At 37.0% G+C, this 14454-nt stretch overlaps 1 protein-coding gene across 3 annotated transcripts in view; it reads left to right on the top strand.

The window, feature by feature from the left end:
• PPP2R5E (protein phosphatase 2 regulatory subunit B'epsilon) overlaps positions 1-14454 on the top strand; it is a 140136-nt gene that overhangs the window by 86788 nt on the left and 38894 nt on the right. For all 3 annotated transcript variants that reach the window (XM_063088845.1, XM_063088846.1, XM_063088844.1), the window contains exon 4: positions 14152-14253. In XM_063088845.1, coding sequence (XP_062944915.1) covers positions 14152-14253 — 102 coding nt within the window. The remainder of the gene's footprint in view (positions 1-14151; positions 14254-14454) is intronic.

The raw sequence follows: 14454 nt of genomic DNA, 5'->3' as shown, positions 1-14454 counted from the left end.
TGATGGATAGAGGGAGGTGGGGGTTAGCTGAGCAGTGGAAAAGGGAAAAGTGGAAGGGTCCTGGCAAAGAGGAGCATTGCTAGGAGGTGATGCTGACACATACAGGAAAGGATGTTTTTGAGTAAAAGTAGGACTGCTTAGAGTTACTTAGTAAGTTGGAGAGCAAGTGTATTTTTTAAAAATAAAATAGATAAGCAAGCTGTACTGGAGAATACATTTCCAGACTCTAGGAATGAGGGTAACAAATAGAGAGTGGAGGCTGGGCAGGTGATGTTAGGTGCTCCACGGGCTGCTTGGAAGTACTGTACTGTGGACTTGCCCTTCGTGCACCAGGTAAGGCCTTTATGAGAATAAGGGAGAGCACCCTCTGGAATAATAATGTGGGCTTTTTTCTTTTGGGGACTTTTGGTTTTTTCTCTTAAAAAAGTTAGAAAAATTCGTTAAGCTTAGACAATAGAGAAAGTACTGGAAAATGGAGTTTTGTGTTTGTCCAGCTTCTGAGGAGGAAGTTGCCTCTGAGAAGCGGGGAGAAGGTAAAGGACTTCTGGAATAAAAATGCAGTTACAATGATGGCCCTTAATAACGAAGTAGGGAATCTCTTATATTTTCATCTGGAGATAATAGTAATTATTTGAGGGGTAAAATAATCAGAAAGCAGTGGTGCTTAAATGCAAATTTTAAATGTAAGCTAACAGGCTCGGTGGTCCATTCCTGCCCCTGGAGCCCTCTCTTGGTTTCACTGGGAGGAACTTTTATCCACACTCCTGCCTCAGAGTGGCGTATCATATGCAATTCATTATGAAGCAGTAGTATTGAGGTAAGGAGGAATGTTCAGCTGTGGACAGTCTGTGGTCAGATGTAGGTCAGTGTGTTTTAATTATTCACCAGCTAGCTCAGGGCTTTGTTTCACTAATGAAAGGTCACAGAGACAGAGAGAGACATACAGACACAGAATAAGAGTCAGTGAGTTTGTTTTGGCAGTATTTCCTGATTACTTTTAGTGATTTCAAAGGTACCCAATAGCCAGAAACACACATCAGGAACCTCAGGTGTTTTACATGTTTTCTTTAAAATTCAAAATTCAAGAGGTTTAATTTTTTCTTTTAGCATCAGCTGATTCTGAACCATAAAATGTTCAAAGTGGATGTTCAGAATTTGTCCTCAAAAAAGCCCCATGTTGGTATAGTTTTATCAACATGTGCATTTTGGCTCTTATAGAAATCATTTAATTCACCACTTTTAGTAACTTTCTGGGACTTTGGACTCACAGTCCACAGACAGTGAGATGCAGTAAAGTCCTGGTATCACGTGGCTAGCCTGCGTGTGGGGCGTGAGTGGTTGACTGCAGATGCCAGCAATACGAGTGCCTCTGCTGTATTTATTCTTGCATGCAGTGAGCTCTGTGACTATTGAGGTGTTTACACCTCTATTTTTGGATTCTAAGATTTAATATCAACAATCTTCAATTTTGGATTCACTGTCACATTTCCAATTTTGGAGAGAGTGCAATATAGTTGTTTCTGTGTGAAATATCATTTCCCTGTGATGGTTTTATGTGGGGACAACAGTCTCAAGAGATCATTAATTTAACATTACTGTCACCATTTCAGCATGTAAAAAGTTGCCTCTTATTTTGAGCAAAGTTTAATCTTGAAATAGAAGCCTAATGGGAGTGGAGGGTTCATGGTTGGAATTTGTGGGTAATAACGTGGGGAGAGGCAGGGGTGGGTCTAGATTACAGAAGTAGAGGCAAGCTAAGTAGAGGACCTTAGACTTAATCTTGCAGACAGTGAGCAGGGAGTTGTAAGGATTTTTGAATAGGAGGTGAAACGTAAGTGATACACTTTTCTTTCTCCAGCCCCTACAGAAAGTTAGTGCTCCTTTAAGGAGGAGTAGACTGGCAGATTTAACCCAAGATGGCTTATGGCAGAGGGGATTTGTCCTAATCTTGTCAGGTAGGGGCAAAGGAAGAGGAGATGGAGAAGAACATGTAAAGGAACTCCCCATTTCCTGTATTTGTTTCCCCATGATCATCAAAGAAAAGAAAAAAATCACCCATAGTTTCATTATTTAAATTCAATCATTGTGCACATTTTGGCCGATTTCCTCCTAGTCTACTTTTTTATGTGAGTTTTTTCCTCTAATTTTTTTTTAAATTTAGATATACTTAATACGTAATAAAATATTAAGAACAGGTCTTAGGCAGTGAATGTTCAATGAATTTAACAGTTGTATACACTCATATAATGATTATCCCAAATGAGATCTAGAACAGTGCCATCACTCCAGAAAATTCCCTTTCCTGTTTTTCCTTATTAAATGTTTTTTTCTAATCTTACTATATATATATAATTTTGGATTTTGTTTTTTTAAAATTTCTCTAACATTATGATCTAAACAGACTTTCATGTAATAAAATATCTTTAAAAAAATTATTCTAATAGCTGCCTTATAGTTCATTATGTGGATATACCATTGTTTATTGAACTGTTTTTCCATTTTGGGATATTTAAACAGTTTCCAAATTTCCACTCTTAAAAGTAATACCACCATGAGCACCAAAGAGACATTTGAAATAATAAATAAACCAACTTGTTGACAAATTGAATATAGCAGAAAGAGGAGAGGAAGAGTTAAAGAAAACTTTAAAAGGTCAGAGCAATAGTGAACTCATTGAAAGAATGGGGAAGGTGGGAGAATTCTCTTTTAGGGATATGGGGAGGCCAGTGAAGATGAGACTTGTTTTCAGCACCACGCTCAGCCAGTGAGCAAACCGGCCATCCCTATATAGGACCCGAACCCGTGGCCTTGGTGTTATCAGCACCGCACTCTACCGAGTGAGCCACGGGCCGGCCTTAAGATGAGACTTGTTTTGACCAGACTGAATTTGAGATGACAGTGAGATGTCAGAGCTGCTGTGTATGTGACTGGTAGTAATGGAATTATAAGGACATCCATATGCTCTGGAAACAGAGGTTATAGTGGAAAAGGGGATAGAGAACTGACTACTGAGAGAAGAGCACCATACCAAGGATTAAATCTTGCTCTTCCCTGAGTTCTAGTGCTGATTTTTTTTCCCTTTTTAGATTTATGTACTTGTTTATTGAATGAAATAAGTTGGAAACAGTCATTTGAATCTGTATTCAGTATCCCCAGATCCCGACCGTGCTTTACTCTTCTATTTTGCTTCCTATTAAGACCTGCTAATGAGGTTGGTGCTAATTCTGAGAAAGAAGACTGATGTGGAGGTCTCTCATTTTACATTGGCTCAGATTAGAGCAGCTGCCATTTGGTTTTCTTGCTGTTCTACAGGACCCTTTCCCACTAAAAAGGGATTGACATTTTTGCCTAAGAAAATTAAATTACTTGAATAAGCAGAAGTTACTGGAGAATGTATGAAATAATTTAATAGGAAATAATAGCTAGCTTTTGAGTAAATAGGGTGGATTGAACACATGCCTATGTTTACTTCCCTTATCCCTTGAAATTCACCAAAATTACTAAAAAGAAATAAAACACAAGAACAAAGCGAAATAGAGAGGAGATCTAAGAATCTACATTTTGGAAACCAGAAGGCAAATGAACTGGTGGTCATTACCTTGGTTATTCAGAGAAAGCTGAATCCAAAGCAGCAGCAAGGGAAGTCTGGAAGTAGCCACCTCACACCATGTTAACTCCAAGAAGGTTCAGAAAGATACCTCTCAAAGTAAGGGTGCATGGGATTGAAAACAGGAGATTTACTGCAAAGTCTGTATAAGAAGTAGCTAGAATTCCTGATCCCACCTAATTTCCCCAAAACCAGGTAGCCAGGTGATTGCTCTTCCCAAATCCCAGCAAAAGACAGAAGGTTTACTCTCTGGAGAGGCTAAATTGGAGAAAACCTGGGATTAAGGACATTAGGTTGAGAGCAGTATCTTTTGGAAAGTAAGGGACCGTCCTAAATGGGAAGATCTTCAGCCCTTTTCCCCACTCACCTCTCAGATAATGTTTGCCCTCTAGTCAAGAGATAGAGGATTCTCTGGAGAATCAGCCAAACCCAAGAGAAAGGCCTAAAGACTCAAATTAAAGGGGAGTTCTTAGGGGAACGAAAGGGTGATGGTGGTGGGGAATTAGCCTAGCCCGTCCTACTACAGGTACTTTCACTAGTGCCACCCTTTCCTACAGAACCCTCATTGTAAATATATGTGGCACTGTGGTTACGAGTGCAGACTTTCTGGGTTTGAGTACTCTCTTCTGACACTATCTCAACATTAATACCGTTAGTTAGTTTTGCCCGATTTTAGACTTATGTAAATGGAATAAAAAATATATATATATTTTTGGAATCTGATTTCTTTCCCTCAACATTACATATATGAGATGCAGCCAACTTGTTATGAATAGATGTAGTTTATTCATTTTCATGGCTATATAACATTTCGTTATGAAAGGACGAGTCGACACCAGTTGACGATCCACCAGAGAGAGCCCGTTTATTAGGCAGCACACACACACATATATAGGGCTTTAAGGGGAAAGCTGATTGGCTTAAAATACAATCCCTACTTAGCATACCACATGGGGTTTGGGGGGAGCTGATTGGTGTGTAATTTGCGCCGGCGGGAAGGAGAATACGGAAGAGAAGGGCAACCAGCGCCATGATGGGGTGTGGCCGAGAAGGGCTTATGTGATCGGGGTGTGATCCCTTGGGGCATTTGGGTCCCTACACGTTATATGCGTATATTACTGTTTATTTATCTTTTCCACTGTTTAATAAACATTTAGGTTTTTTCCAGTTTGGGGCTATTATGAATTCTGCTTCTATGAACTTTCTTATACTAGTTGGCGTTAGTGATCACTGTACATGGAGGGAGCCCAGCTCAAATGTCTTCCTCTTTCTCTTGTATTTTTCTTTCTTTTTTTCCCTTAGTCTCTTCTCTTTTCCTATCTTTGTGACGTCTCTGGCATTTGACGAACATGCAGCAGGTCAAGGAGATTGGAACAGAAGACAAAGTCCTTTCCTTCACTCACTTTCTCTCTTTTGTCCCCTTGTAATGAAATGTTGACATATTCCTCAAAACCATACCTCATACAAGGGATCTTCAAAAAGTTTATGGCATGATTTGTATTATTTTTCAATTCTTTTTTTCCACAAACTTTTTGAGGTACCTTCATATTTACATTTGATCTGTATTCATTTGATCTGTATTTATTGATTCTATGTTCTGGATCTCTTGTGGACAATTTTCTTTCTTTCATACAGTTGGCAGTGCTCTATTCCTTCTAGAAACTCAACATCTAAAAGGACTAAATTATTTGCAAAAACTGTACATGTTAAATCTAGTTATACCAATTCATCATTACAGTTATCAACTAAATACTCCCACTATTACCAACAACAGCAGCAGCAACAACAATGAAAACAGATTTTTTTTTTTTGATCAGTGTAAATCTGTATGGTGTATATACCCACTAGAGTGAAAAACAGATACTCGATAAAGGAAATATAAGTGAGAATGATGTCTTCCTGTGAGTTAGGAAAATGCCCAAGGTTTCTATTACTTCTAATATTGTCTTTTGCATGTGGCATATATTTTAAAATTCTAATTGAGCAATATATGTTTTTAAGCTTTTTTGTTGTTGTTATTCCCTTTCTTCAATTGCCTGTTAAGCTTCTTTTCATCATTTTAAGATATTTCTTCTGCCTCACTTCAGAAATTAGGTTGAATAGAATAGTTTCTATGTCCTAGAAAGCCTGGCTAATACAGATTTAAAGTATGACAGTGAATGTGTAACAATAAGGTTGTGATCACTCCCTTTTGAAATCTCCTTTTAAATCCTCGTCTAGATTTCTGGGTGTTATAAAACAAACCTCACAACTGTCACAAATGCATGTTTCTTAGTCGTTCATAGTGCACTCTGGTTCAGTGAATGTTTTCTCAAAGGTATAGAGCTTTGTCCACAAGTGTGGCTTTATGATAAAAATGTGGACAGCCTTGCTGGAGTGGCTTGACCACACCCACGGGTCACAATATTTCAGATAGTCTTCATTGTGTTGCTGGCACCTGCACTTGTGATAAACAAAGGAATTGTAGAGATTGTTTTAGCTCAAGGAATCATATTTAACGTAAGTGAACATGTTTGGAATAATAACTTCTGAAAATTCTTTTCTGAAAGTTATAATTATATTGATAATATTGCACGGCAGTGACAGTTGCATACATATTTAACGTATTAGAGAATGAAGTTAGCTCTGCAGTGGATGGCCTATAGGAAATTGTCAAATTGGTTTAATTAAATTTCCACTGCTTAGAATTGGGTGCTAAGGACATGCCTTTATGCTAGAATAAGGGATTTAATGGTTTCACAAGTTCAGATAACTTTTCAGTAGTTATATATTACATGTGACTAGTTCATTCACATAGATAGCGAGGTTTAATAGAGACCTATTCTTAGCCTGAAGTGCAAACTAAAGTAGATTTATTATAGTAATTAAAAGATGTAGTTTGGCTTTAGAAACAGATTATTGATTGAACAAATTGCCAATGAATTAAATGAAGTGCTAATTGAAAGCTTAAAATTTTTGCCATTTGTTTCTAATCAAAGCATTAGCTTAAAAGATATTTATCTGCTCTAAGTCCCTTGAACGTAATTAAAAATGCTTTGGGATTTTTCTCCCTGTTTTGATTTATCAACAATTATTTATCTGTAATTACTTTAAAGGAGTTGAAGGTCAGGTTTGAAAGGTTCTTTATCATCAGAACCATTAACAATTCTTAAATTTGGTGTTGCCAAAAGTAACTTGACATTATACATATTTTTTTTATTATTTATTGTTTTTATGTTAGCATAGTTTGTTAGAATTTTAGTTCTTATTCTCAGAGTTGAATAAGCCAAATTCTAGTGTGTTTGAAAATAGTCTTATGTGTTCAAATGTCTGATTTAGTGATTTAAAGTGAGATTTGCTTACATTTGTATTTTGGATGTAATGTTTTTAAAAATGGCATCCATGGTAAAATATTAGTGAACCACTATGAGATCGGTCTGTTTTCTTTTCAAGATACAGTTTTATGATATCTGCTTACATTCACCTTTTGTGCAAACATAAAATATGGGAATAATGCTTCATGACCTAGTTTCAACATTGCTACTGGGTCCTCCATCTGGTTGTAAATGCTAGATTAAATAATTTTGGTTTCTTTTCAATACATGATGGATTGTTGAATGAAACAACAAACAATGATTAAATAAATTTGATGAAAAAACCCAGGGATATCATCAAAATTGTTACGTGCATGAGGTGTTAATGTGAATAGTGCTACAGAAATAATGGCAATTTCAATTTGCTCAAATATTCTCTACTTAACATCATTCATATAGTCCTTTTTTGGTTAGAAGACTTACTTTTTAGACGTAATCTCAAGAAAATTCATTTTATAGCTCTGATACCATTATTTTTGCATTTATAGTTGATATAATCGTATGGAATTATAGCTTCATAGATATAAGGAGAAAAACATTCTTGAGGTCAACTACTTCATCTGCTTTTACCCAAGAAAGACGATACCCATCATCTAGAAAATATATTATAAAGCACGGAGAAGATGATTTAAGTTGACTTGTTATACTGTTGCACAAGTAGTTCCTTGATCACATTATATGCCTGTTTTACTGGAGCCTTCAATATGAATAGTGCTAACAAATATATAACTAAAGCAAATTCATAGTATTTATTTTTTAAAAAATAACTTACCTTCTATTTTGTTCGGTATTAATCTTTGCAGATGTTTAGTGAATAGCTACTAGGAGCTAGCCACGCTGTTCTTTTATAATGTTCTAGATATTTGCTAGTCATTTCCCTTAACAACAACAAAATCTCAACCGAAATCATGGTGGAAAATTAGTAGTTTCTGTGGACATAAAGGGTTTGGAGATAATAAATCACTTTTCTACAGTAATTTAAACAACTATTTAAAAATATTAACAGTTGTATTTTGCTATTGCAAGTCAAAAAGTAATAAGTTGTTTAGTAAAAAACTGATAAAAATATGCCTAAACATTTTTTCCTGTTTTTCTTATTAGGCTATGAACTGTTTGTAGTCTCCTCTTTTACATTAGGCCAAGACTTTGACATTTATTTTTTTGCACCATAGTTAACAGTAGTCAGCAGTTAACTAAAGTACTGAAAACAACAACAAAAACAGAGCAACTAGGCCCTCAAAGCAAGCAGCCATTAGGTCCTAGGCCCTGCTTGAAGCAGTAGATCCCCTTCAGTAGAAGTTCTTAATTAATATTAGTGTTATTTTAGGGTTGTCAGATTTAGCAAATCAAAATATAGGCCACTTAGTTAGTTTGAATTTCAGACAAACAATAAATATATTTTTGTATCTGAAATTCAGATTTAACTGGTATCCTGTATTTTATTTGGCAACCTTCGTCATTTCCATTTATTGGGTATTACATGCCAGGCATTCAGAGATGATTCTTTATGGGCTCAAAAATCTAATTGAAGGAGACAAGAAAAAGGGATGAACAAGAGGAAGAGGAACACCAGAGAGGAAACATTGCAATAATCAAGATTTTTGATGCTGGGGGTCTGAACCAGCAAAGAGATTGTCTTAGTTCCTTGTTAATACTAAGCAAGATCATCAGCTTATTTAGACTTGAATGTCTACAGATAGGTAAACAGTGCCCACGCGTGCCTTTGAGTAGCAACAGCATGACAGAAACCTAAGAATGAGATGATGGGAAAGGAAAGATGAGAAAATGAGAGAGTAATAAAAATCATAAAAGAAATGGGGATGGGGAAAATCAGAGGAAAAAGAAATAATGATGTCAGGTCCATCCCTGATGGGGTGTGGATGGAGATATGTGTGCCATGGCACTTTGTGACCTTGGAAATTCACAAGCTCTTTGCACCTCAGTTACCTTATTTGTAAGATGAAGGGGCTGGATGAGATAGTCTCTACATGATTTGATTCTAAAAGCTACTCAATGGAGGCCCTAATCCTAAGGTTTTTATCTTTTAAGAAGGGTTATCCAGGTTTTAACAGCCACTCCTCCCATCCCTTAGCCTTACTTTCTGTCCTTTATAACCACTTTTTGGGGGCCAGGCCAGTGCCTTCAAGCCTTTATTTTGATTCCAACATGTGTTTATAATAATGTCTTTGGAATGAAAATAAAGATAATGTCTTAAACTTTTTTTCTTTAACAGAAACTGTATAGATTAAAATAGTTGAAAAATTAATCCTTCTAATATACTTTAAATTTTTTTTTGTTTATTTTTGGTTATCTGTTCCTGAATGAATAAATTAGAAGGCTTAGGGCTACAGTCTCATATATTTTAATACATTATAGAGGCAATACCTAAATTTATTTTAATCTAGCCACACAGACTCTTTACAAAACTGCCGTGTGGTAGGGAGTGATGCTGGTGGTTAGTTGTGGTTATGATACATTTGTATAAGCAGGCAACTGCTGTTACCTATTTAATAATCCATTTAACCTGGGACTATAAATCAAAAGTGACTGCGATAAAGGAAGATTTAACTACTTAGGATCTTGGAAGTCTTTTGAAAATCTGATGAAGGCAACTGGCCCTTTTCCCAAATTGGACTCACATGCAAACTGTTGCAGATGAATTGGGGAATTTAGAGACCTCCCCCCCACCATCCATAGATGACCCGATTTTATTTTATTTATTTATGGCTGGACAGTGCGGGGATCCAAACCTTTGCCCTTAATGTTACAAGGCTGTGCTCTAACGAGCAGAGCTAACCAGCCAGCCCTAGATGACCTGATTTAAAATTCATGATTTTGGAGCTCAAGTGTAGAGTTAAACTGGTTCATTCCATTCAATCCTTCATTCATGAGCTAAGCTCTAAGGCATTGTGGGAGGCTCTGATTTTTAACTCTCTTGATAGCAATAGTTCTGTATAAATAAATTCAAGAGCCCATTTTCATCTTGAAATAAAAGGCATAACTCACATACTGTATGTCTCTAATGCTTTTTAAATATTTAGGACTTATTTGGGGTGTCCCAAGAGGAATAATAGCAACTACCTAGTTTATCATCCATATTCTTCTCACTTAATACAGCTTTTAATTTCCCTTTAGTTATCCATTTACATTCTTATCTTTATAATTATAGTCATACAGTTTTCAGTTGCTTTCCCACCTAAATCTTTACTTACCAAACTTTTTTATGTGTTTCCATGAGGCCACTATCTTTGATGCTGCCCAGCAGTCTGTTGAATCGATGTACTTTTCTGATGCTGAATGTAAAGGTTATTTCCAGTTTTACACTTTTTGGAGAATGTCGCAAATAACAGCTTTAAGTAGCCTTTTCAGTCTTGTCTTGGATTAGTTTCTTAGGGTAGAGTCTCAAGAATGGGAGTAAAGGTTTATTCATTTATGACATTTTTATTAAGCATCTACTATGTGCCAGGCTGAATCAAAGACTTGGCCTTCTCCATGACCTTGATATGCTTTGCCCTTCTTTCCCAATGTGCTACAGAACTACTTAATCAGTCCAGTCAGCTCTGAATTGTCCAGCCCAACAGACGTGTGCTTCTTTATTCCTCATCTGGCAAATATTTAGTAGATTATATAAAGCATGGTAAGGAAGGTAAATCTGGAGAAATGACAGTATATAGCTAAATGAGATGTATGTACCTTTAGGCTACTTATTGTTGCGGTTATTTACACAGCTCAGCCTTCTTTTGATGTGATAACTGAGAGATGAAGCTTTGACCAAATCAGTGGATCAGAACACTATATAGTGTTAAACATCCTTATAAGTGACCTAGATTTATTTAAATCACCTAGAAAACTTTAAATTGAGATTTGGTTAAAGTAAAACCACAATACACAGCTTTATTAATGTATCCAAACTTTTATTTTGTGAATATTAATGGAATGCCTAGTATGAGGGTACTTCAAAAGGTTCATAAGAAGATTCGTTTTATCTTTTAATTCTGTTTTTCCACGAACTTTTTGAAGTACCCTTATGTATGCTAGGAAAACAAATGTGTTGCATATTCTTGATTAGTTCTTGGTTAGTGGGGAGAGACAAACAAACATGTAAACAGATAGTTGCTGCAGCTTATGGTGGGCACTGAAAGAGAGTTTGTATGTCCAGGATTACAGAGGAGAAATCTCTGTGTCTCTTTACTCAGATATTTTACTATAGAGAAGCCATTTTTTCTTTCCTTTCATGGTTTACTTTCACATCTTGGAAGAGGAAAAAAACTTGTTCAAGAGGACAGTAAATATAGATGACTTAATTGGAATGAAAACAACTCAATTTTTGAAATGCACATATAGTTTAACGAAGATTTAAAATTGAGTCATTAAAGGACTTTCGTCCTTGTGAATTGCTGTATGGCTGGCTGGTTGGAGAGAAGTCACAGGTTGATGGTTATCTGAAAAGTCACTAGTTTCTTTGTAAACATAATTTCTTATAATCGTTGGAAGGGACAAAAACTGTGCATGCTGTAATACATATTCTAATATGATCATTTTTTTTTTCTGTCATCTAAGCTAAAGAGCAAAAGAGTTGGTCTACCTACTCTTTTAGAACACTGTGGAGATCTGACAGCCTGGGCTCAGCTGTAACTCTGCTGGTTACTAGTTGTAATCTTGGAGCTTAGCAGCACCTGTGCTTCTATTTCCTCAATGGTAATTGGTGATAATAATAGTACACACTCTGTAGGGCTGTCATATCCAGTGGATACTGCTCTGTGCTCATCTGAGCCATCCTTCAACCTCTGAGCAGCATTTACTGCTGTTGACCTCTTACTTCTTCTTAAAACACTCTTCTCTCTTAGTTCCTGAGACCCCAAATTCCAGTTCTTTTCTTCTACCTCCTTTTCCTTTTTATTTGCTCTTCTTGGCTCTTCTTCTTCTTGATTTGTAAATGTTAGGCCCTTTCCCTTCTTTCTATTTATTCCTTTCCATGGCAATCCATTACTCCCATGGCTTTAAATATCGTCTGTATGCTGATGAGTCCTTATATAAGGGTACTTCAAAAAATTCATGGAAAGATTTGCATTGTCTTTTAATTCCATTTCCCACAATTTTTTTTTTTTTTTGGACCGGTAAGGGGATCATAACCCTTGGCTTGGTGTTGTCTGTACCACGCTCAGCCAGTGAGCTAACCGGCCATCCCTATGTAGGATCTGAACCTGTGGTGTCAGCGCTATCAGCAGCGCACTCTCCCGAATGAGCCACGGGGCCGGCCCTCCCACAAAATTTTTGAAGTACCGTTGTATGTCTCCAGTTCTGACCTGTCCAGCTGAGAGATCCAGATTCGTATGTCTAACTGTTTCCTAGATATTGCTCCTTTAACACATTTTGTATAACTAGATCTCTGGATCTCTCCACCAAAACAAGTAAGCGAAGAAAGAAACCTTTTCCCTTTCCCAGTCATCTCCATCTTGGTAAATGGCCCCAAATCTATGACTCATCCTTGAGTCTTTCCTTCCCTTCACCCTGTACATCCGAGCCAGCAGTGAGTACTACCTCCAGAATATATTTCTAATCAGTCTATTTCTGTCTGTCTTGTCTGCCACCATTCTAGTCCAAGCCAACATCATAAACATCATCTCTTGCCACGTTCACAGCCTTCACCTTTTCCCTTTCCTGTCTATTCTATATATAGCTACCAGAGTGATTTTTTTAAAAGTGAAAATCAGATCATGTCACTTCCCCTGTTTAAGATCCACTAATGGCTTCCCATTGCACTTAAAGTAACATCTAATCTACTTCCCATACACATCTGAACTCAGTTTCTAAAGGTAGGAAATGGTGATATTTATGACTTTAACTAGAATATAAGCTCCATGAAGGCACAGATTTTTATCTGCTTTGTTCACTACCATTTTCCCAGTGTCTAGAACAGTGTGTGCACATAATAGACACTTAATAAATATTTGTTGAATTGAATAACCACATTCAGGTTATATAGGGCCCCCAAGGCCTTTCTTCTTTTCTTTTTCAGAGCAGCATATTATAGCTCAGTATTTTCTGCATTACATAGAAAGTCCAGCAGATGCTTCTGCCTTTCTTTTTCCCTTCTCACCGTGTACACATATTCCCCTCCTACTTGCGCCTCCCCCACTTTTGTCCTTCAGATCTGAGGATATGTTTGGATCATTAGGAGAAGATGGGTGAGTAAGTAGGGCAAGAAATAGAATAGAAATTGAAAAGGAACCCTGAGAATAGTACCAACAGCATTTTAAAAATAAGCATTTCACTATAGAAATCTTTATATATAGAAGTAATAGATAGTATAATGAATCCTCATCTCTTCATCACCCAGTTTCAACAGTTGTCAGCTTATGGCCATTCTTTGAGCAACCAGCATTTAATTTGGATATTGCCTGTGGTAAAGGAATGCCTAGTTTATAGAGGTGGTTTTTTTTTGTTTGTTTGTTTGTTTTTTTTTAAAAAGATGACTGGTAAGGGGATCTTACCCCTTGACTTGGTGTTGTCAGCACCACACTCTCCCAAGTGAGCTAACTGGTCATCCCTATATAGGGATCCGAACCCGTGGCTTTGATGTTATCAGCACCACACTCTCCCAATTGAGCCACGGGCCGGCCCTATAGAGGTTTATGTCACAGGTATATCTTACTCTGGGCATCATGACTATTTTGGAAAACCAACTGAGGACAGATTATGTATAATTTTAAGGATGTTAAAAAGGTTCTGAAATATCTTTTCTGATTGGTTTTTTGTGAATGCCTGGAATTTCACCAAATTTTGACCATAAATTTGCAAATTATGAATAAGCCTGAAAAGGGAAGTACATGAAGCCCGTTAGCAGCTATTTATAAATTGTGTAAATTGATTAATTAGAAGCATGCTTGACTGGTAAATAACCACGAGCAGGCTTTGATGGAAGGTGTAAAATCATGGGGGCCTAGGGTGGAGATGACTGAATAAGGGCAAGGAATAGTGTTCAGAGGATAGGAAGATGCTGCTTTGCTACTTTCCAGCTTTGTCTAGAGGTTGTCCTGGCCTCAGTGCCTCTAGGAAGAGGTCCTTATTCCACTTTGGTGGTGCTGCCCATCCACTATCATCTGAGTTCCCTTTGGCTGGCCACAAGGACCTCATGTAAGGCTGCTCAGAAGGTGCTTCCAGCTAACTCTGCTGCTTGTTTATTTTTAGGTATCTTGCAATATATTCAGAACTCTCCCTCCTAGTGACAGCAATGAATTTGATCCAGAAGAAGATGAACCTACCCTTGAGGCATCGTGGCCACACTTACAGGTACTTTGAACTACCATTTGTTGCAAAGGAAAGATCCATTAACTCAGCTGATTAGCATGGGAATTCCTTGAAAGCCTTTATTCACCAAGAAATCAAATTAAAGTACATTAATGGAGAACTGGAAAACTGGAGAATGCTTTTTATGTTTCTTACTCTTGATAATTAGAATTCCAATAGAATAAAATAATGTTTCAGTGCAAT

This window comes from Cynocephalus volans, chromosome 3 (assembly GCF_027409185.1).
Source record: "Cynocephalus volans isolate mCynVol1 chromosome 3, mCynVol1.pri, whole genome shotgun sequence".
NCBI classification, from domain to species: domain Eukaryota; kingdom Metazoa; phylum Chordata; class Mammalia; order Dermoptera; family Cynocephalidae; genus Cynocephalus; species Cynocephalus volans.
Note: the sequence above shows the minus strand (reverse complement) of the source record. Positions and strands in the feature narration are given on the sequence as shown.